Here is a 23,986-nt window from a genome sequence, read left to right as displayed (position 1 = left end):
TGTGAGACTTTGGGCGGGCATTGGGTCTGGCCTGTGAGTGCCTGTTAAGACTGCCGTACATCAGAGTCCCTGGGCTTGAGCCCAGGTTTAGCTCTGGATGCCAGCTTGCTGCTCATCTGGCAGGCCTTGAGGGATTAGGGAGCTAGGTTCCTCACATGATGTGAGAAACCTGGCACAACAGGGACCTGGCTCCCAAGGTGCTGTGCAGACTGGACGTGCCTGGGGACAGTGTGCAGTCCTCCTGCAGAGGCCATGCCCGCCTGGGCGTGGAAACGAGAGGCCTTCTGCATGACGAACGTGGAGATGGAAAGGTAGATTTTATTTTGCCTTAAAATACTGGATGAAACATCTCATTACATGTAGTAACGAGGAAGTGTGTTCCCCGCTTAGTCACCTGCTCATTCATCTCCTGTGGACAACGAGTAAGTGTAAACACTTTGCTGCTTTCAGATGGAGTGGCCGTTGCCGAAGACGTAGACTAGGAATGTTCCATCTGCCTGACTGTATGTGCCAGCAAAGTGACAGAGACGTGGTGACGTGACATAGGAAGGCTATGGTGACCCTCACACTTTGCAAACACACAGAGGACTACAGGAATACCAAGATGTGTATAATTTTGATTTTACTGGTTAAATTACAATAGCCAAAAGATTATAGAAACCACACATCCATTTTTTTTCGTCTTTTTTGTTTGTTTAAATCTAAGGCCCCCTCTAGTGTTAGAACGCAGACACAGCAGCGCACAATGCAACTGCAAGGACACACAATACTTCACACTACAAATCCCAAAATAAAAAGAACACTCCCATTCGTGTGGTGAGGGGAAGAGGGGAAGAGGGGAAGAGGGGAAGAGGGGAAGAGGGGAAGAGGGGAAGAGGGGAAGAGGGGAAGAGGGGAAGAGGGGAAGAGGGGAAGAGGGGAAGAGGGGAAGAGGGGAAGAGGGGAAGAGGGGAAGAGGGGAAGAGGGGAAGAGGGGAAGAGGGGAAGAGGGGAAGAGGGGAAGAGGGGAAGAGGGGAAGAGGGGAAGAGGGGAAGAGGGGAAGAGGGGAAGAGGGGAAGAGGGGAAGAGGGGAAGAGGGGAAGAGGGGAAGAGGGGAAGAGGGGAAGAGGGGAAGAGGGGAAGAGGGGAAGAGGGGAAGAGGGGAAGAGGGGAAGAGGGGAAGAGGGGAAGAGGGGAAGAGGGGAAGAGGGGAAGAGGGGAAGAGGGGAAGAGGGGAAGAGGGGAAGAGGGGAAGAGGGGAAGAGGGGAAGAGGGGAAGAGGGGAAGAGGGGAAGAGGGGAAGAGGGGAAGAGGGGAAGAGGGGAAGAGGGGAAGAGGGGAAGAGGGGAAGAGGGGAAGAGGGGAAGAGGGGAAGAGGGGAAGAGGGGAAGAGGGGAAGAGGGGAAGAGGGGAAGAGGGGAAGAGGGGAAGAGGGGAAGAGGGGAAGAGGGGAAGAGGGGAAGAGGGGAAGAGGGGAAGAGGGGAAGAGGGGAAGAGGGGAAGAGGGGAAGAGGGGAAGAGGGGAAGAGGGGAAGAGGGGAAGAGGGGAAGAGGGGAAGAGGGGAAGAGGGGAAGAGGGGAAGAGGGGAAGAGGGGAAGAGGGGAAGAGGGGAAGAGGGGAAGAGGGGAAGAGGGGAAGAGGGGAAGAGGGGAAGAGGGGAAGAGGGGAAGAGGGGAAGAGGGGAAGAGGGGAAGAGGGGAAGAGGGGAAGAGGGGAAGAGGGGAAGAGGGGAAGAGGGGAAGAGGGGAAGAGGGGAAGAGGGGAAGAGGGGAAGAGGGGAAGAGGGGAAGAGGGGAAGAGGGGAAGAGGGGAAGAGGGGAAGAGGGGAAGAGGGGAAGAGGGGAAGAGGGGAAGAGGGGAAGAGGGGAAGAGGGGAAGAGGGGAAGAGGGGAAGAGGGGAAGAGGGGAAGAGGGGAAGAGGGGAAGAGGGGAAGAGGGGAAGAGGGGAAGAGGGGAAGAGGGGAAGAGGGGAAGAGGGGAAGAGGGGAAGAGGGGAAGAGGGGAAGAGGGGAAGAGGGGAAGAGGGGAAGAGGGGAAGAGGGGAAGAGGGGAAGAGGGGAAGAGGGGAAGAGGGGAAGAGGGGAAGAGGGGAAGAGGGGAAGAGGGGAAGAGGGGAAGAGGGGAAGAGGGGAAGAGGGGAAGAGGGGAAGAGGGGAAGAGGGGAAGAGGGGAAGAGGGGAAGAGGGGAAGAGGGGAAGAGGGGAAGAGGGGAAGAGGGGAAGAGGGGAAGAGGGGAAGAGGGGAAGAGGGGAAGAGGGGAAGAGGGGAAGAGGGGAAGAGGGGAAGAGGGGAAGAGGGGAAGAGGGGAAGAGGGGAAGAGGGGAAGAGGGGAAGAGGGGAAGAGGGGAAGAGGGGAAGAGGGGAAGAGGGGAAGAGGGGAAGAGCCCCCTGCACACTCACTCACTCGAGGGGGCCTGCGTGTCGTGTCGTGTGCCACACACATGAGCCCCCTGCACACTCACTCACTCGAGGGGGCCTGCGTGTCGTGTCGTGTGCCACACACATGAGCCCCCTGCACACTCACTCACTCGAGGGGGCCTGCGTGTCGTGTCGTGTGCCACACACATGAGCCCCCTGCACACTCACTCACTCGAGGGGGCCTGCGTGTCGTGTCGTGTGCCACACACATGAGCCCCCTGCACACTCACTCACTCGAGGGGGCCTGCGTGTCGTGTCGTGTGCCACACACATGAGCCCCCTGCACACTCACTCACTCGAGGGGGCCTGCGTGTCGTGTCGTGTGCCACACACATGAGCCCCCTGCACACTCACTCACTCGAGGGGGCCTGCGTGTCGTGTCGTGTGCCACACACATGAGCCCCCTGCACACTCACTCACTCGAGGGGGCCTGCGTGTCGTGTCGTGTGCCACACACATGAGCCCCCTGCACACTCACTCACTCGAGGGGGCCTGCGTGTCGTGTCGTGTGCCACACACATGAGCCCCCTGCACACTCACTCACTCGAGGGGGCCTGCGTGTCGTGTCGTGTGCCACACACATGAGCCCCCTGCACACTCACTCACTCGAGGGGGCCTGCGTGTCGTGTCGTGTGCCACACACATGAGCCCCCTGCACACTCACTCACTCGAGGGGGCCTGCGTGTCGTGTCGTGTGCCACACACATGAGCCCCCTGCACACTCACTCACTCGAGGGGGCCTGCGTGTCGTGTCGTGTGCCACACACATGAGCCCCCTGCACACTCACTCACTCGAGGGGGCCTGCGTGTCGTGTCGTGTGCCACACACATGAGCCCCCTGCACACTCACTCACTCGAGGGGGCCTGCGTGTCGTGTCGTGTGCCACACACATGAGCCCCCTGCACACTCACTCACTCGAGGGGGCCTGCGTGTCGTGTCGTGTGCCACACACATGAGCCCCCTGCACACTCACTCACTCGAGGGGGCCTGCGTGTCGTGTCGTGTGCCACACACATGAGCCCCCTGCACACTCACTCACTCGAGGGGGCCTGCGTGTCGTGTCGTGTGCCACACACATGAGCCCCCTGCACACTCACTCACTCGAGGGGGCCTGCGTGTCGTGTCGTGTGCCACACACATGAGCCCCCTGCACACTCACTCACTCGAGGGGGCCTGCGTGTCGCTTCGGTTGGCACAGCACTGGCCGTTGCGGTCCCTTGGGGAATGAGTCGTAGGATGGAGGATCTTCCTCTTTGTGTATCTGACTTTAAAGATTTATTTAATTTTATTACAAAAAAACTTTTATAGTTCCACACACTCTTTTGATGTAAAAATCACACAATTAGAAATTACCTGTGGGTGAACATACAAAATGAGTATACAAAATGCTGTTAGGATTAAAGCCAGTGTAGGACAGGTAGTGTAAGGTAAAGAACATTAAATAAATACTATACAATGATATACAACATTTTACTTATAAAAAAATGGAAGAGCCTCTCCACATGCCTTCCTCCTGTTCTGCGGGTATTGCAGGCAGCTGCAGTAGGGCGAACCCCCCAGAACCCTAACTGCTTACAGTGTTCCTGGCCAGCACCTCCCGGATCTGCCGGTCAAGCTCACTGATGATGCGGTCCTCGTGGCTGTACACACCCGTTCTCATCAGCGTGTCCCTCTCCTCAATGAGGCGTGTCAGGTAGTCGTCCAGCCCTTCTTCCAGTGCCGGGCCGTGGGGGCCGTCCGGTCTCCCTCTTGCAATCTCTCTGGACTCCTGGCACTGTTTTTGTTCTTGTTTCAACCTGCAAGGTCAAGAACAAATGCCACTCGAGCAGGCAACAGATACTATTTTTCTTAACAGTGCTGTCTAACAACAAAAGGATTCAGCCCCGGCAGCGTGGCCTATTAGCTAAAGTCCTCGCCTTGAAAGCCCCGGGATCCCATATGGGTACCGGTTCTACTCCCGGCAGCCCCACTTCCCATCCAGCTCCCTGCTTGTGGCCTGGGAAAGCAGTCGAGGACGGTCCAAAGTTTTGGGACCCTACATCTGCATGGGAGACCTGGAAGAGGTTCCTGGTTCCCGGCTTTGGATCGGTGCGCACCAGCCGTTGCGGGTCACCTGGGGAGTGAATCATCGGACAAAAGATCTTCCTCTCTGTCTCTCCTCCTCTCTGTACATCTGACTTTGTAATAAAAATAAATCTTTAAAAAAAAAAAAACACAAAAGGACTCGATGGTAAAATAATTTTCAGAAAGAAAAAAATCTTCATTTGGATAAGCCAGTCACACTTCATACTATTCTCAGTTTTTAAAAATTGCCTTTTAAATTCTAGAAATCCTGGAGCTGCACGGAGCATCACCATGTGCAGAGAAGGAACGTGCGTGTCAAACGGAACAGCTAGAGAACTGTCACTTAGGAGCTAGATTAACACAGGGAGTGCTGAGTTACTGATTAATGCAGCAGAACTTCCTTACACGCAATGCTAAATTCCATAAGCGGTAATGCATAAGTATTGTATATTTTGTATGTCCTAATTTTTTAAAAATATTTTTAAATTTACTTGAAAGCCACAGTATAATAGAAGGATGAGTTGTGGAGAAAGCAGATCTCGCATCACCTGCTTTACTCCCTCGTGGGCATGAGCAGGTGGAGTGGGGCCAGGCGGGAGCCCGTCTGAGTCCACCGCACAGATGGGCTGCAGGCCCTGGCAGCGGTGGCTTACCTACTCTATCAATACCGACCTTGGTCATGTTCTCTAAAGACCTATATTGTTTCTGCAAAGATTACCTAAGGGACCAGTGCAGTGATGCAGTGAGCTAAGCAGACTCATAATGCTGGCATTCCATAGGAGACTGACAGTTCGAGTCCCAGTTACTCCGCTTCCAAGCCAGCTCCCTACCAATGAGCTTGGCAAAGCAGCAGCAGATGCCCCCTGCCATTTCAGGAGTGAACCAGCAGAAGAAAGATCCCTGTGACTCTGCCTTCAAATAAGTTTAAAAAGATAATAAAACTAAACTCTTGGGGAAGAAAAGTGACTGGAAGCTCCATAATACAGGAAAATTGCTAAATTATTGGATGAGAACTTTCTTTTCAGGGAAAAACTCTTGCATTATACCTGTTCAACTCATTTCTTATATCCAACAGTTCCTGCTGCTCGGTTCTGACGGTGTCCTTCTCCTCGGCAGCCAGGTAGCGCAGCCTCATCTGCTCCAGCTCCTCCTGCTGTTTCTTCAGGCGAGCCATCTGACTTTCCTGCTCCTTCTAGAGCACAGAAACAAGCCAGACGCATCAGGGCAATGTTTCCTTAGCCTCATCTGTGATTACAATCCTGTTTTGGAAAGTCCTGATACAGTCATGCACTGTTCATTCTATAAATTGGCAATGAGTACATTTGCTTCAAAAGTTGCTTGTCTTTTATTAAGGTTATGTAGGTCACAATCATTCATGGCATCCCTCACTGGCCCCCATTCGCTGACTGAATGCCGAAAGCCAGAAAGAGGCTGACTGCCGGAGCAGTGCGAAGAGCGGCCGGCACCTAGATTCCTAGGAAAAGCTGGATGAGAGCACCCTGGACCTGTTGGCCACCTCAGAAAACAAGGTCTACAGTTCTTTTCTGTGAACACATGCAAAAATAGAATCACGTCAGTTTTGTGTAAAAAAGAAAACTTTCTGATTCCTCCAGGTCAAGCAAACATCTTTCAAGAGACATTGTGCAACACTCCTCGGGCTGCTCTGATTTCCCTCAGCTTCCTCCCAGATCTTGCTGTCCTGTGACATTGCACTGCAGCTTCCTGTCTGTCTCAGCGCTGGCTCCTGCACCTTTCCACACACCTCTGCAGGTGCTCCTCTCTGGGGCAGAACCCCAGCGAGGGGAAGCTAGCTGAGAGGTATGTATCATTCATTGCTTTTAAACTGAATTATTTACTAAACTACAAGGACCTACAAAACGAGGTGTACCCTGTCAAAGAACAAGCACGCCAACCTGCAAACAGCACTGCCAGCTCTCCAGGTCACTCGGAGCCCCCCAGTCAGCAGCACCCTCCCCGGGGGCTGGTCTGGGTGCTGCGGGCCTTCTGTGGAGCAGCGCAGTGAGCACTGCGTCCAGGCTGCCTTCATGGCCATCACTTCCAAGACCCATTCGAATTATTGTAACTGAACATTCATGTTCTACAGCATTCCACTGAAACAACATACAATTGACTCAATTTGCACAGGGACACTTGGGCAGTTTCTAGTAATGTGGTATAAAGACTGCTGAGTAAAGACTAGAACGTGTAGTTCTATTGGGCATTCAAACTGCTAGGTCAGAGGGTCTGGAAATTCTTCAAGGTAACTGAAGTTTTACCAAATAGTTTAAAAAGTAGTCCTACCAATTTGTTCTGTGTGAGCATTCCACTGTTCCCAATCCCTGCCAACACTTGATAATGTCTATTTTTCTTTGTGAACACTGTGACAGGTAGATAACCCTAACCCCAACTTCCCCAAAGCTACTGAAGTGAGCTGTGAAGTGGAACACATTCTTTCATGGCATGTGGGTATCTGCATTTTAAAAGTTGGCATTACAATCTGTGGCAGCACTACTTACGGTATTATTTAGATATGCTGGATAATCCCAGCATCGCTTACATAAACTGCAAATATCTCTCATTGCCTCTGTCTTGCCTTTTAGCCCTTAAATGGTAACAAAGTCCTTAATTCTAATGCAGGTTATTTTGGTCTAAACCGGAAAGGGGAGGGTGGTGTTCTACTTTTTTGTTTTGTCAGTTTGCTATGTCTCCAAATCACATTGTTTGTACCACCCTCCTCTCTAAAGGTCTTTGGAATTTGTAACTGCCTAGTTTGTTCTTCAACTTTAATAAGCAACTTAACTTTGACGATTTTCATTATTATTTTTTTTCCATACATTTTTATTTTGCTTTTCCTACCTTCAATTCTTGTCTCACCGATTTCTTCACAAAAAGGTATGCTACACGCTCTACTGCTTTGTGGTTGCATGCTTCCCTCTAACGATAACTTCTACCCAACCCCAGGCTCTGATAACGCTATAGTGTCTTTTCTTCAGCATGAAATATTTTAAAATGTAACCACAGGATATGCATTAGTACCTTTTAATTTGCAGCTTAATCTCACTGTGGTTTAATCATTGTGAGCAACTTGGGGACAGGCTCCATGTGCACCAGAAAATGTTCTTGGTGAAATATTTTAGACTAATGGATCCATGACTAATTTTTGTTCTGATTTTGTTTGCTCAATTAGGATAAAATGAATTTAACTGTTTTAATAGTAAGGCCTTTGAACATTACTATACACAGCACTGCTTCCTACTGTAAAGCCGACCTTGCCTTATTAAGTAGTGCTAGAACTTTCCTTATATTTAACATGCACCCTTTACTTATTAGACTTCTTTAAAAATGAGAATTTCTTTGAAAGGCAGAAATGGGAGATCTCCCACCTACCGCTTTACTGCCTTAGGGCCTCAACAGCCTGGTCTGTGCCAGGCCAAACCCAGCGGCCAGGAACTCTCTGGGTCTCCCAGTTGGGCCAGTGTGCAAGTGGAGTAGCAGTGCTCCAGTACTGTAATGCAGAAATCCCGACTGGCAGCTGCTGGCACTCACCCAGCTGGCTTACTGTTGGCTTTCTTTTAAAGACAAATGACATAAAATCAACTGTGTAAAAGGAAATGATCATATGTATGGATTTAAATGTTTCCATCTATTTTTTTTCACTTTCTTAATTAACCAAGCATCCTATGTTTCAATTTTTCCTATTCCCTGATGAGTCTAAAGTCTAGCTTATGTGTTGATAACATTCATACTAAAGAACAAACGGGCATACAGGTAAGTGGCCCAGAAACATAGGAGAAGATGCTTCAAGGTCTAAGGAGAGGAGACAACTTAAGCCATAAAGTGGTTCTACTTTGACCTACCAAACGGAACGTGCACAACCAACCTGAGAAAAATACTGGGGCAATTTTCCGGAATGTTCTGCTACGAGATTTAAAAACTAGAGAAACTCTTCCATGTACAAAATCATGTCCACTGGAGAGTAAGAAAAAGTTTAGCAAGCTGATAGAGACTGAAAACAGAGACAAGGAATAGTAAATAATAAAGCAAGGCTAGTCATGACTTCTGGCAGGCACGAAGACACAGCTGAGAGGGGCACACATCGGGCCTCGGCTATTCCTTAACCTGGAAGGCAGGCAGGCAGAGTACATATGTCCCGTGCTTGAAATCTAAAACTTACTTAATAATGTTTAAGTGAGGAAAGCTATCTGGACAAAATTATACCAAAACGTTATCCCTGGCTAAAGAGCAGTAGTGTTATTGTTGATTTTTATTTTACGTGTTATAGGGCAGTCACAACTTACTGTTTCCAAAAAGCAAAATATGATTGTAAGCTGAAGACAAGGAAAAAAATCCATTCGTAAGACTTTTTTTTTTTTTTAAAAATGCAGGAAAATCCTTTCCATGCTTTGCCTTTTGAATCAAGTACACAGCATTAATAATAGGCCGCCAAGTCGAAGCTTGTGCAGGAAGTCCTGTCCACTGCCAGGTGCTCTGGGTTAAAGGCTCCTCAATCAAGTGAGTATAATCTTTATTTTGCCTTGGCTGCCTATAAATCTAGAGAGCAGATGTAAACATACACACACTAGACTAAACAGCGGCTAAAAAGTGGCCACTACTTACTCTCCCACTCACACATACCATCTAAGTCTGTGGGAAAAAACTTACAACTAAACTAAGGAACTCAAGTAAAGTTTTCTGAAAATAACCCGGAGCTGACAAGTCAGTAGGAGGGCCTGGATGGTTTCAAGACACAGTTTTTAACCAAGACTTGGACCTCCAACTGTTTTCTTAAACAAAGATTTACATCCCATCCTTGGCTAAATTACTTGTAAATTAATCAAATTAATTACTCTGAGTGGATAAGCCCAAGCTGGACAAGATAGTGCTGATGTCAGCCGCACTGAAGTCTGTGTTTGAAAGCACGCTGATACATTTAGTTAAAACAACAGACACACTGTGCACAAATATGGTAAGGGACCCACATCCCACCTAAAATCTTAGCTCTGTTTGCTGTCCCGGGACCGAGTATACCCAGATACAATGCAGCTGACATGATGAAAATGTCACATTTTCTACTATAACAATTCCTCACAATAAGGCATGTATTTCTTAAAATAATGCCTTCATTTTGCTTACATAATTTAACATGTCAAAGGTTAAGTAAACATAGAAGTGTTGTTTACAACACAAAGAAATAAAGCAGTTTTCTTAAATATTTCCATAGTGTAGCCAAGGAAGAAAAATGAAATTATTCCAGAATAGTCTAACAAATAGAACTTGTAACTTTGTTCCAAACCCACCAAATCTAGTAATAGCAAGGTTTTATTTTGTTCTCTACCATTTTATACTGCAACCTATTGTATAGCTGTTGGCTCTCAGGCCTCTCCAGGTACCAAACAACACAGTTGCTCTGTGCAAGGACAAACTGGTAGTTGTGAATAGCAGAGTTTTTACTAACCAGTGAGAAGATTATGATTTTTTAATTCACAAATCGACTCTGCTAGGTCACCTTTGAGTAATGGAAATCTCTGTGTAAACATTCTTTTGGCAATGGGCACTGAGCATTAGATCTTGTTTCCAAGCTTTACCAGCTGGGTTTTGTCATCAACATTTATTAACAATCTAAGAGATGGCTTTCGCCGTCTAATCTGTACTGCACAAATGTTTGGTATGGTTCTCCAGAGGGTTGGATGTGACAAATCACTGGCACAGATTACGGCCCCATGGCTATTCACCAGAGGCAATGTAAAATTAACATGGTACTAATCCAACTTAAACAAGAAGTTGCACAAGCAATCCTTACACAAAAGCAAATAGATGCCAGTTTTATAGCAAAAACAATAAATGTGTTTTTATGAAGAAATTTCAGGATAAATTGTGACGTGAAAGCTCACCCATTAACTGTTTGGAAACGTTAAAATCAACAACTTCACCAAATCGGCACATTTCAGGCTGCACCTGCACGTGGTCTGCACAAGATCAGTGGCTCCCAGTGACCACCATGTGTGATTACACTGCTGTTTCTAAAAGGTAAAATTATGGGATAAGAAAGAAAGCTGGTCTACAGTGACACAGCAACGAACCTCGTTGCACTTCAAGGACAAGACTTCTTGTCATGAAGTTTGAGAGTGTAACTACGAATGTAACAGTATTTCCTTTTCCTAATGCCTTTACAGTAACTGAGGAAGAAGAGGGAATCGGAACTTCTGCCATCTCCCTCTTATTAGCAACAAGTAAGATCTACAAGGTAACCAAACCAGCCAAGGACACTGTTACCAGGTGGGGGCATGCCTGGCAGGGCAGCCTCTGACACCGCATCTCCCTGGGCGGCAGATCTCAACATTCCATCGGAACACTCACAAACCACCAGGACTTGGGAGTGGCTAGCAGCATCCGTGTTAATTGTGTTTTAAACACCAACTCTTCTCAACTGGTTATGACATTAATAATTATAAGATTATCATTCACTACTCCTTCAACAGAGCAGCGACCATCCTGTACTTCTCTGAAAATTTCAGACCTTACAGTATTATTTCAAATGTTTTCTCTTTGAATTAATTTCCATACAGCTCTCTGAGAAGTGCATAGAAAACCAAGGCACAGCTGTGTTAGCTAATGCTTGCTGACTTCATTTTGCAAAGGCACAGAGCAGCGCTCCATGTGTCTGTGTAAAGGAAAGCATGAACAGATACACCATGGATGTTTCTTCAAACTCCAGGCACTCAGGTTTAGGAAGTTCACCGGTCATCACTTGCATATCCTTAACATTTGGCCCTTCCCTCTCTGCATTTTTCTGTACATTACTCAAAACGACTATCAGTGCAAGTGTGCCTCTTGCCCAGCCCCATCCTCCCCACCTCCCTGCCTCTCCCAGTGCAGCCACATCCCACTGTGCTGTAACGGCAAAGTGCTCCAGCTTAGGGCAGACCCTGCCTTGTCACAGGCACTCAGCCACAATAAGCAGAGCTAGCACTCGCCGATACTACGCGCCAGCTCTAGGGCTTCTCTTCCTCGCCAACTCACCACTTACCAAGCACGCCCTAGGTATGGACGCCCTACAGTCCGACCTCCTCACTTGCAGAGGGTACCTCTGCTTCTAAAGCTTCTTATCTTCCTGTCAGCACACAGGCCCTCCTTGCTCAACAGGCTAACGAGCCACTGCAGGAGGCAAACTCCACACCTGGCTTTGCTGAACATGTTACAGCCAAATGCAGGCACACCGGAAATGCTGTATAAAAATCACTTTCGGGATAATCCATGTATGAACCACAATGAAGTTCATGTTTACTTTCCTGTGCTGTCCAAGATCTCATTATACATACATAAATATTCCAAAATGTGAAGAAATTCCAGATGCAGTCCCAAGCACTTAGGATAGGGGGCGCAACTACTTGAAATCTACCTGGTTTCATTTGTAATGTTCATTACAATGTCAACTACTGTACCAAACAGCAAACCACCCGCTGACTTTTCATTCTCATGTAAACACTTACTACATAAAGCCACAAGAAGTCTAATAATATTTGCAGAAAAAATTTCATTCAGAACAAAACAAATGTAGTATAACCACACCCATCCCTATCACTTGTTGTCTAGTAGCAATAAAAGGAGTCTGGAAACAACTTTGAAGGTTTTTGCCATGACTCATTTTCTTAACTGAGTAACTCCATCTTCCTAAGATTAGCACTTTGAATATTGTTACATTTAACGAAGTATTGGCTTCCATCCATCTATCCTATCTTCCCCTCCTCCCAAAAGTCCTCTCAATGGCTAAGAAGAAAAAGAGGGGTTGTTCATAAATGAAAGCTGCACAAACTACTCCAGACCTTTTCTGGTTAAAGACCCCAATGTTTCCATTTGTAATTATGAAAAAGGGGATTGTTATATTTAACACTTAGAATAGCTCTGGTGCTTCAGAGGCAAACAGCTCCATACTGCAGATACTGCCAAACACGCACACTTGTAAAGAAGGGAAAAAGACATAAAGAGAACGAGCTATAAACTACATACCTGTTTAAGTCTGGCAAGTTCTTTCAAAGCCCGTCCCCACTGCTGCTTGTAATGCAGTTTAGACTTAGTCGCAGATTCCAACTTTCTTTCAAGTTCAACCTAACAGTGATTAAAATCATATCAAGTGAAACACTATACCACTGTGTACAATCACTGAAAGATAATATATACAAAGAGTCTGGCTTAAGAAAAGAGTTTATATAGTGTAACGTACGACATCATCTAAAGCTGTTATATAATGTACTATAAATATTATGGCACATGAACATTTTCTTGTTTAAAATATGGTCTTATTTTTATTGCCTAACAGCCTACACTAAGGAGAACTGAATTAGTCTTAACCTCCAGACAGTTCCTATAAATGTATTTAAACATGTATATTCCATCAAGATCACAGAGCAAAAAATACACTATTTCTTACAAAAAGCAGTTGTAACTGTTAACATTCCAGCTGCGCTGGCACTCTGAAGCTCAGAGACCCCCTCTTCTTTTTGGAGTCCTAGTATTATATACGTATTTTGGCAAAACCTTGCAATGTTGGAAACTGAAGTGTTTTATCAGAAAGTACTTTGTTAAGAATGAAGTAAGAAATATTTGAAGAATGTTAAAACAAACCCAGGAATTAAAAGAAAGCTCCCTTAATAACACATATCTAACTCTACTTTTGATTTCTTAAATACATAAAAAACACGTGACTCAATTAAAGCCATGGTTATTTATACTTGCAGCAGGCAATCTGTTGTGCATGAACTGAAGCCAACTTGGCCTTGTCTTTGGAATGTACTCACTCCGTGTTTCAAACCAAGCATCAAACAAGCTCATGGAGCCAACAGACAGTTTTACTATTAAGTGATAATGTAATAATCTGAACTATAATAAAGCACTCTTACTTTGAACTGGCCCAAATTCTTTGACATCAAGTCTAATTTTTCCCACATACATATACTCTAATGTTTTATAGAAAAACAAAATGAAGACACTACCCAACAATTCACACTTCAGAAAACTCATATGAAATAAAATGAAGGACTGCCAAATTCCTTTCCCAACCCAGCAGAGCATTCGCGGCAGTGATATACGACCACATGCAGTCAGGCGCTTTTCTGCTTCACAAATCCCTGGTGTGCGCATTTCCACGTGTTGACATTTTCCAACCAGACTCAAGCATCTTAAGTCGAGTAATACTGCCGAGATTATCAGGGATGAGCTTTCCCACTTATCCCCCAAAGATTTATAAATATTACTTGATAATTTAACAAGAGGCCATACCTCAGAAGAACAGATCTTTTTATAGCTGTAGGACACAGGGAGAGCAGTCAATTGTAAAAGCAACTGTGTCCATGGTCAGTTACACCCAGTGGATGATCTCCACTGGGAAACTAGCTGCATTCTAACAGCTTTGCCCATTATTAAAATAATTCACAAATGCATCGTTACTCAATGATTTGCACATGCATGCAGTTATACATCTTCATATTCTTTACACACCTACGTAGCAAGCTTCTCAGTTCAATCCTGTCACCAACTCCAATTTTTTTTAAGGTTTAATCTGACACTGAAGGAATGAATATATGTACTCAATTTCCAAAAAAATGCAGACAACCAAACTTTTGACAGACATTTGTGGGCACTCAGACTCCTAGTTAACCACACTTACGGAGTACATCTGACACTTTCTGACCTTTGACTTGTACTTCTCTGGGTATATGAGTTCCATACTGAAGCAATGCACCCTAAGCTAGCTCAATGACACACTGGCATCCAGAGGCCAGACAAGATGAAAGACACACCTACCTGGTTCTCACCCCTCATAGGCCCACAACTAAAATTCTCTCCTGCAAGTCCTAAGAAACCACACATTTCCTCCCCAAGCCGAATTTCCGAATCTACTCCTTCATATTCCTAATGCCCAGGCTGCTCTGTAAGGGGATCTTTATCTTTCCAGCCCCAAATCTACTCTAATTGACAGATCCTGCAAAGCGCTATTAGGAGAATTCACTCTCCTAGGAAGTCTCGTGGAGTCTTATTCGCCTCCAGTCTTATTCTTAACTTTTCAGTCTGAGATTCAAAGCACTCCACAACGCAAGAGGGTACTTCAGCAATTTGTAGAAACATGGAATATATACTCTGAGGCAAGAAATTGTACAAATCCATGCATAATTTTTCATAATTTGCATTTCCTATGACCTTTTAAACACCCCCTCCTAATTTCCACCCTACTCCTTAACCTTTCTTCATATGCCTCAACAGAAAATTCTCTATTCCAACCATGTCTCTGTGCCCCCCGCTCTCCTCTCCTTGCCCAAGTTACTTTCTGAACCTGCTAATTCTTCTCTGCTCACCTAAACCTTCATTCTCAGCTCAAATCTTACCTCTAGGCAAAATGGCCTTACAAGCTACTATGTCACAGCCATGAAATGGTTTCTCATGGACCGCAAAGCATCTGGACTCCATCCTTGGTATGTGATGACCCATGTACTGAGTCACTGTCACAAGAACTGTACAAGCTCTTGAAAAGGCAGCAAGGTAGCTGCCTGCCGGAGGTTCAAGTCCCTGGGCCCCAGTCCCACCCCTCCTCGCTCCTCCCCCCAGCTCCAGCCGCATGGCGAGCAGTAGGGGAGGCCCAGACTCGCTACACAGACCCCCGGGACTCACCCAGCAAAGGGGTAGCCACCAAGGTTCCGGCAAATCTGGGAGCAGCTCCCCACGTGTCCGTGGTAGCTACTGTGTAAAGCTGTACTTTCCTGTTTATCCTAAGAGTGGGCATATTTGAGTCTTGTTGAAAGCATCAACATTATTTTGATTTGTTTTCAATATTTTCAGCCTCTGTGGCCTGCTACATTGTATGCTTTCCAGGCTATGCTGTCCCGTTATTCCAGGCTATGCTGTCCCGTTATATTCAACCTACAATAAACACATCTACAGGCACAAGGAAGCCAGAAGGTGTTACTTGTGACATAATAGAAAAAGTCACAGGAATAACTACACTGGATCCTGATGGATCTCACTGAGGACTAAGAATACCCACATTTGTGTTCCACTGAGCAGTGAGCAAGGAGAACAGCAAAGGGGCCTTTCCTCAGCTGCGACTATTTAGACACTTTTCACCTAGGTTCTCTCCTGTGCTCGCTCTCCTGTTACTATTTCTGAGAAATAAAATTCTGCCCTCTTCTGGTTCTAAGACGATTTACAAAAGAGTTTGACAAAAGCAGGAAAGTTTTGGTGTCATCTTATGCTAGAAGAACTATTTAAGTCAAATACAAAAGATTTAGTTATGCATATCCTCTCAACAAATTCTGTCCACACTTCTCAACAAGACACTAACTATACATTTATTATGTTGAACAATTTCTTAAAAGTTTTATTTTTATTGTAAAGTCACACAGAGAGAAGGAGAAACAGAGAGAAAGCTCTTCAGTCTGTCGATTCATTTCCTAAGCGGCCACAAGGGCCAGGGCTACACCGATCTGAAGCCAGGAGCTTCTTTGGGTCTCCCATGTGGTGCCAGGTCCCAAGGCCTTGGGCCATCAACGACTGCTTTCCCAGGACACAGGCAGGGAACTGGATGGGAAGTGGGGCCACCAGGATATGGACCAGCGCCCATATGGGATCCTGGTGTGTGCAAGGTGAGGGCTTTAACCACTAGGTTACCGTGCCAGGCCTATGTTGAATAATTTTTACCTCTGATAACAGTGTACACTCAGAAGAAGGCATTTTATGTACCACCTAGAATTTATTTCTGGGATTGGTCCTATAATATAGCAAGTAAAGCCAGCATCCCACTTGGGCACAAGTTCAATTCCTGGCTGCCCCACTTTCAATCCAGCTCCCTGCTAGTCTGCTTGAGAGTACGGCAGAAAATAAGGCTGAGGTATGTAGGCCCTGCCCCTCCACTGGACATACAGAAGCAACTCTTGGCTTTGGCTGGTCCCACCCTAGTCCCACCCTGGTCCCCACAGCATTTAGATTAGTGAACCCCAGTACAGGGATGAACTCTTTCTAGTACTCAGTAAGTCAATCTTTAACAAAACTTCTTTCTATGGTGGATATGACTCAGTCAACTAGGACATACTTAGGGATAAACAAGATAATACTTCCGTAAAAAGCACTACGGTATTTGTATTCTGAAAGTTTCACAACGTATAATGAAAATAATGTACCTCTTTGATGCCTCTTACCTAAATGTTACTGTGACAACTGGTGAAATGCTATCCAACGTATACTTCAAATATCCTCGAGAGGCACTTCATTCCTATGTAAGCACAGAGACACTTCACTCCCTGCTTTCATCAAAAGGGGTGGGAACTGTCTAGCTGCTTGTAAGCTACTGGAAGAAAAATGAAGAGACTGTCCAAATACCTAAGACAAAGAATCAGGAATACTTGGCAGTTAAACACAGTAGGGATAAGAATGTGGTCAAAAGACAGCCTGGCAACTGAGACTGCATCCCGAAAGTCAGATGGAAAACACACTGGAGTTGCGGGCACTGTGAAATCTCTAGAGCTTGACCTCCAAGGGTCCAGAAAGTTGAGAGGCCATTTTTTAGACTAATAACATATTGTCTTTTCTGCTTTCTTTCCTTTATGAATATACAGTGGATTTCTTCCACAGGGTACCTGTTGCATAAATCACGACAGAATAAATGCAAACTCAGATATTGTAATTTAACCTTCTCCTACCAAAGAATAGCAAAGAAGATTACTCTTGCCACAATTTTTTTTTTATTCCAGCAAATAGAGAACCTTTTATTTTAAAATACTGTTTTAAAATCCTTTTTAAAAATATTACTATGGGGCCCGGCACGACAGCGTAGTGGTTAAAGCCCTCGCCTTGAACGTGCTGGGATCCCATATGGACGCTGGTTCTAATCCTGGCAGCCCCGTTTCCCATCCAGTTCCCTCCCTGCCTGTGGCCTGGGAAAGCAGTACAGGACGGCCCGGGGCCTTGGGACCCTGCACCTACTTGGGAGACCCAGAAGAAGCTCCTGGCTCCTGGTCTCAGATTGGCTCAGTTCCAGCCATTGCGGCCACTTGGGGAGTGAACCATCAGAAGATCTTCCTCTCTCTCTTCCTCTGTGTATATCTGCCTTTCCAATAAAAATAAATCTTTAAAAAATATATTACTATAATCTTTTTTTAGATATTTTTAAGCATCTCCAGCTTCCATTTCCAACACTGAGGATTCTCCAAAAAGGACAGTAATTTTGGTGCACAAGCTCTTGGAAGACGCTGTCTATGCATGAGTTTCAAACACAGCATGGAAAAAATGCCTACTCTAGTAAACACTTTTCACTACAATGACCTCTCTTCATTCCAGTCTCCATGATTTTGGAGGGGCCCTTACTAAAGCGATCCTGAGGCCAGCACCCTTCAGCTGAGCAGGCCGCTGCCTCCGTGGCCTTCAGCACTAACAGCTACTGAGCTCATACCTATGTTTTCTATGTGCTTGTAAAAGGCTTTTACTGACTTTATCAGCCTGGTTAGAAAGGCATGGAAGGACCCTAACTTGTGACACTGATATATGCACCTGGTGACAGAACTAGCAATTGAATCTGGGTCACTGTCCACTGCGATTACGTAAACCCCGAACTCCCTCCTTCTAGACTCCGTCGCACCTCAGTACCTTTGCAGGTGCTCCCTGGGCAGACATCTCCAACTCCTTCCACAGCTAGCTGCCGCTCTTCCAACAGGCCAATCCAGCTGCTGGCTCCGCACTGAGGCCTTGTTTAACTGTCTTAGGCACAGTGGCACCTGTCCCACCTTGCCACTGGCAGCATCACAGTCACCATAACACCGTCCTTTTATTGCTTTCACTGTTGCTCAGCATTAACAAACATTTACTCCTCTAGACTGGAACTCAGAGAGGAGTCTTGTTCAATGCAAGACTCGCCATCATCCTAGGAACAGAGAGGCTACTTTTTAGGGACCTGACTCACTGCAACTGAACATCTTAGTGACTCGTGTACCAACGTAACACACACAGGCAACAAGCTCTACCTCAATTTTTGCTCACACAAACAATACACAAAATCCAAGTGGCACAAATATGATGATTTCACAGTATTAAGATTTTTACTCAGTACTCCGAGGAACAGAGTTCCGTGTGGTTCATAGATCATGGGAAAATGGCTTCAGCATGGACTGCACCTTGGGCAGAATGCAATCTAACTTTAGACTGGGATTCCTGAGAAAGAGTCCCAGTTTGGAAGTTCTCAAAGCAACCTAGCCCAAGGCTGTGTGGTACAGTTCTGAAATGAAAGATTGTTAAGGTACTCAGTCTTCTGTGACTGCCACACTCTGAGTTCACACATCACACATCATTTCAAAGCTCTCATCTGTGGCTGGCTCTCCCTTCTTCCAACACTTTGTGTTAAGTTTCTCCTGTTACTGCTGTCATGCTCTATATCAAAATTCTGCATTTTTATTAACACGAACTAACCTGAATCTTTAAGCCAGATAGACAGGGAAAAGACACTACCCCTGCATCTTCCCAACTCATCCTTTCCACTGCCCCCTGGTGGCTGAATCGACAGCAGGGAAAGGGCAAGGAAATCAGCCAAAGTCAGTGGAAGGAGAGGCAAAAGTTGGTATAAAACCTCAAACTGCCCAAACTGCTGGAGGCCACTTTCTAGTAATATTGCCTACATTTTTGTCTGTTATGTCTTTATAATCATAAACTATTCTATTACAAAATACAAATATGGTCAAGCTTCATCATCTGTTGTACATAACACATTCACATTTTTTAATGCCTAGATGCCGAATGCCTGAATACTGTTTGGGGGCAATCCCAGTAGAAATGTTTTCTAAGCAGAAGACACCCAAGAGGAAGACTACCCATTCTTCCTAGCTACAGCTACAGTGCGGTTCTTACCTGCATGGGCATCTGAATAAATACTGATGCGTTGAGCATACATTCGCAACAGCTACAGCTAAACTCAGAGTTCCACAGTAGGATGCTCAAATCGGAGCGAGTGGAATCCAGTCAGTGAGGAGTGCAGTTCCACCCCACAGAAAGCCCACTGTGAGACAGGCCTCCCTCCCCACCCATGTTTTCAAATGGTTTTCTAGGCTTGTGACAGGTTTTCAAATTCTTTATTCCTACCAGCAGTCCAGTTCTGTTGTCCGCAGCTAACTCAACAATGTCATGCCTTTGGATTCTCCAGTATGTTCTTAACAGATATTGGAACACAACAGAGAACATGCACTTAACTTACACAGTTTATAAACTCATCCCCAGGACTGGTTAAACTGTCCCAAACTCACACACATACCTTTTCCAAGTTGAGAAGATTTATTTCAGACTGTAGACGAACCTCAGGTTTGTTGCTTTGCTGTTCCTTGAACTGTTGGAATTCTTTTTCCAAAATCTTGTATTTGTTTTCAGAATCACTAAGCTGTATTAAAAAACACGCGTTCATAGCTATGTTAAAACAATGATATAAAGTATATTACTGAATTCAGTTTAACAATGTCATGGTTTTCCTTAATCCTAAACCATGTTTTCAACAGAAAAGTCAGAAATTACACAAAATATAAGTGTATAGACTCCCCCTCACAAAATCAATTAGAAGTCTACAAAACTTCCTTACAAAATGTCTTGTAAAGCCAATATCATACAGATGTCTTCACTATATTTTGCATGGCAAAGAAAACATCACCTATGGAATGCTAGTACATGCTTTGTAACTCTAAAATCCTACATGTAGTAAATGATTAAGCACCATATTTACGCCGTCCTCTCATGCCTTCCTGGATCCAGTGAGGACTTAAACCATAGCTCCTGTTTGGAATCTGTACTGTTTTAAGTTGTTGCCTAACCTGCTATGCCAAAACACCCATTCCTGGAATGTGTCTTAACTGGCACCTTGGCCCAAACACCTGAGCCCCAAGATACATGCAGAAAATCTGCCACAAAAAACAAAACTTACATCAACAAAATAGTTATAACTAGGATATTATTCAGCACTTTGAGTTTTGAAAAATATTTTTTCTTGAAAGTCAGAGAGAGAGGAGGAGAGAGACTTTCCACCTGCTTGCTCGCTCCCCAAGCAGTCACAAAGCCAAGAACTTCTTCTGGCTATGCCACGTGGGGATAGGGGCCTAAGGACCTAGGTCCTCCTCCACTGCTGTCCCAGCCATAAGCAGAGAGCTGGGTCAGAAGTACAACAGCCAGGACACAAACCAGTGCCCATTTGGAATGCACCGACACCACAGCACCATCCCCCGAGAGATGCGACAGGTCCATCAGTGAAGTGTACTTGAACCTTCAGAGCGGAACCTTTCAGGCTGGTGCAACCTTGGGGCTGGTGCATTGGCTCAACTGGCTAATGCTCCACCTCCAAGCACCAGTTCGTGTTCCAGCTGCTCCACTTCCCACGTAGCTCTCTGCCTATGGCCTGGGAATGTAGTGGACAGTGGTCCAATGCCTTGGGACCCTGTAACTGTGTGGGAGACCAGCAAGAAGCTCCTGGCTCCAGAGGGGATCAGCTCTGGCTGTTGCAGCCACTTGGGGAATGAACCAGTGGACAGAAGATCTTTGTATTTCCTCCTCTCTGTCAGATTCAGCTCTTTCCTTTGGCTACAGCGTCCACAATTCCGTCTGAGGACAGATGCTTTGCCATCACCAGCTCTCACAAAGTGTACTTTACTACCCTGCTCCTCTATGCATCTCGTTAAAAACTGTTTAAGCAAAGGTCTAAGCAGTTTTTCAATACATAAAATATGAATTGTGAGCCTAGCGCCACGGGAGCAAGTAAAGCCACCACCCAAGTTACCAGGCAACCGCATGGGCACTGGTGCCCGGCTTGGGTGCTCCACCTGATTCATTCCTTGCCAAAACACCTAGACAGCAGCAAAAGATGGCCACGTTCTTGGACCTCTGCAGCCACATTACAGCCCCAGAAGCAGCTCCTGGCTTTGGCCCAGCCAGCCTCTAGCCGCCAAGGCCATTTGGGGAGTGAGTCAGTGATGGAATGCCTTTGTTTCTCCCTCTGACTCTGCCTTTCAACTCAGTTGGTCAGTCTTTTTTTAAGATTGTGAAACGTATGCATGTGGGCATCTTGGAAATTTCTCCCAGATTTTGGAAGACAGGTTCAAGAAGAGGTATTTCCTGCTTGATTTTCCCCCACAAAACCGTAAGCTAAAGATACCAGTCTGGGCAGGGTACAGAATGTACATCTGAAGAGCTCCCCTGTTAATTAACACAAGTTATAAGTTGTTATTCTAGAAGAGTGACTCTTCCTCAGAAGAAATGGCAGGTTACTAGTGAATCCCTTCACAGCTGCCTACTTTCTAAATGAGACCCTCGTAATACCTGTCACATCAATGTTACCACCAAGCGTGACTGTAAGTGACCTGAGCTGCTATGTCAGCCGCTCTCCATGACACGAGGAGGGCTACAGAGATATTCATTAAGAATTTCTCAACTACAATCAACCGAATTTCTCACAGCCTGGTCCCTTTCTTTCCAGTTGTGTAGCTATTGAGGTCCTACTATGTGCTCATTTCTGGACTGGGCTCCAGGCACATAGCTATGACCCAGCAACTTAACACTGATCAAAATTCTCTTGCATCCCGAGCGTTGGCAAGTCCAACACTTAATGGCTGGAGAACAGGTAAGTCTGCCAGAAGAGCGGCTGGAAGGTTACCGGAAGAGTGATGACGTAGAGGTTAGTAAGAGAACAAAGTAGTGCTGAGGTGTCAGTGCATTTTAGTGAGTTAGGCAACTGAAACTGCTCACTCAAATTACTGACTTAGTCCTCAGTGGCTTCTCTGACAAGAGGCTGGTATGATCCGGGCCCAAAACAGAGTGCAATATAATGAAAGATGACTGTAAACTGAGGAAATGGAGACAGAGAACTCCCTTAGGAGTGCTGCTTCCTGACTCAGGCTGCTGAGCTGAGACTATGAAGAGTAAAGATTCTGTCTCAGAAGTCACCTGAAACATAGTCCAGTTTCACACAAACAGTTACAAGGGCAATTATGCCAAGACCGCCTTCAGCTTCGACTACAGCAAGACTCAATTTCAAGCATATCTGAATGAGTGTAATGAATATGATTAATAGTGCAAAGCACCGAGTCTCATCACTTATTAAAACACCATTTCTATTGCTTCTAGAATGCTATTCAATGTCAAGCATGAGAAGACAACAACTCCTTCTGCCGACCTGCTGCTGAAGGCGGAGCTTCTCCTCGTCCAGCTGCTTGGTCCTCAGCCTCTCGAGCTCCACCTGGTGGGCGCAGTCTTCCCTGGCCCTCCGGATACAGTCCTGAAGCTCCTGTAGGCTCCGCTCACGCTCCGACTCTAGTTCCTTTTTTTCTCTTTGAAGCTTAAAGTAAATGAATCTTTAAAGAGGCTCGTGCTCTATTATTGCCACATTACACTGTTCAGTCTATTATCATCAACAGTTATGAATACACATAAAACCCATAATTTGTACATAATTTGAAAAGGCCTTAACCAATTAAAACGCCTACCTCAGTGAAGCTGTTTTTTTAAAAAGACATGAGCAAGCATGCCCAGTACCTTTGCTTCTATTAGAAACTTCCGATTCTCTGTCAAATCACTCAGAAGGAAGCCTCTGCCATGGGAACAAACATACTGCCCATGATTTGTAAGGAAAATTTAAAAAACATTTAGTTTTAAAGAGTATGAGGGAACAGCCTTGTGGCCTATGTGGTAAGCCAACACCAGCAGCACATATGGGCTGCAATGCCCGCCCTTCTGCCCACGCAGCTCCATGCCTTGGCCTCAGAAAAGCAATGCAAGTTGATGGAAGTCCTTGGTCCTCTGCCACCCATGTGGGAGACCCGGGAGAAGCTCGTGGCTTCAGCCCAGCCCAGCATCATGGCAAGTAAACTAACAGACAGAAAACATCTGTATGTCTCCCATCTTTCAAAATAAATAATTTTAAAAAACCAACATAATGTAAAAAAAAAAAAGAATTATTTTGACACAAACATTATGGAAAGCTTAACAACTGGAGCAGTACTGTAGTGCAGCAGATCAGGTGTCAGCCCACAAGGCCAGCACGGTCAGTGCCATGTACATGGGAGACCAAGCAGTGGCTCCCGGCGTTGGCCTGGCTCGGAGCTGACCACTGCCGCACTATGGGAGTCGATCAACTGATCCAGACGCTCTCGCAAAGCAAGTCAGAATACCCAGGTCTCACAGTTCCTGGAGTGTAGCCTGTCTACTGGGCAGCAAGGAAGGCAGTTCCATCCTTTCTAAAGCAGGTTCTCTCAGACGGCAAACTCAGCCCTGCCTTCCCCAGGAGGAGAGTTAACCAAAGGCCTCACTGCTGCGGAGGCCAGCCAGGCTGCCTCAACAGCAGTCACCTAACGCCAAGCGCTGACTCTTCTCTGCGTGTTCCTAACAGCAACACACAGAAAACACGCTTCAACAACTTAAATGGCAACTTTCTGCATAGTGTCCTAAAAACTTCCATGAAATACACTTTAAGTATCAAATAAATATATAACATGAGCTCACACGGAGTTTTGTGAAAGAAAGG

The 23,986-nt window shown here is 45.8% G+C and overlaps 1 protein-coding gene across 1 annotated transcript in view; it reads right to left on the bottom strand.

The window, feature by feature from the left end:
- Positions 1-3,929: 3,929 nt before the first annotated feature.
- The window catches only part of CEP120 (centrosomal protein 120), a 57,916-nt gene continuing 37,859 nt past the window's right edge, over positions 3,930-23,986 (bottom strand). The window contains exons 16-20 of the mRNA XM_058677495.1: positions 22,640-22,801; positions 19,745-19,867; positions 12,472-12,570; positions 5,511-5,656; positions 3,930-4,196 (exon numbers count right to left, since the gene is read on the bottom strand). Coding sequence (XP_058533478.1) covers positions 3,965-4,196; positions 5,511-5,656; positions 12,472-12,570; positions 19,745-19,867; positions 22,640-22,801 — 762 coding nt within the window. The 3' untranslated portion in view covers positions 3,930-3,964. The remainder of the gene's footprint in view (positions 4,197-5,510; positions 5,657-12,471; positions 12,571-19,744; positions 19,868-22,639; positions 22,802-23,986) is intronic.

Source organism: Ochotona princeps, chromosome 19 (assembly GCF_030435755.1).
Source record: "Ochotona princeps isolate mOchPri1 chromosome 19, mOchPri1.hap1, whole genome shotgun sequence".
In the NCBI taxonomy this organism is placed as follows: Eukaryota; Metazoa; Chordata; class Mammalia; order Lagomorpha; family Ochotonidae; genus Ochotona; species Ochotona princeps.
Note: the sequence above shows the minus strand (reverse complement) of the source record. Positions and strands in the feature narration are given on the sequence as shown.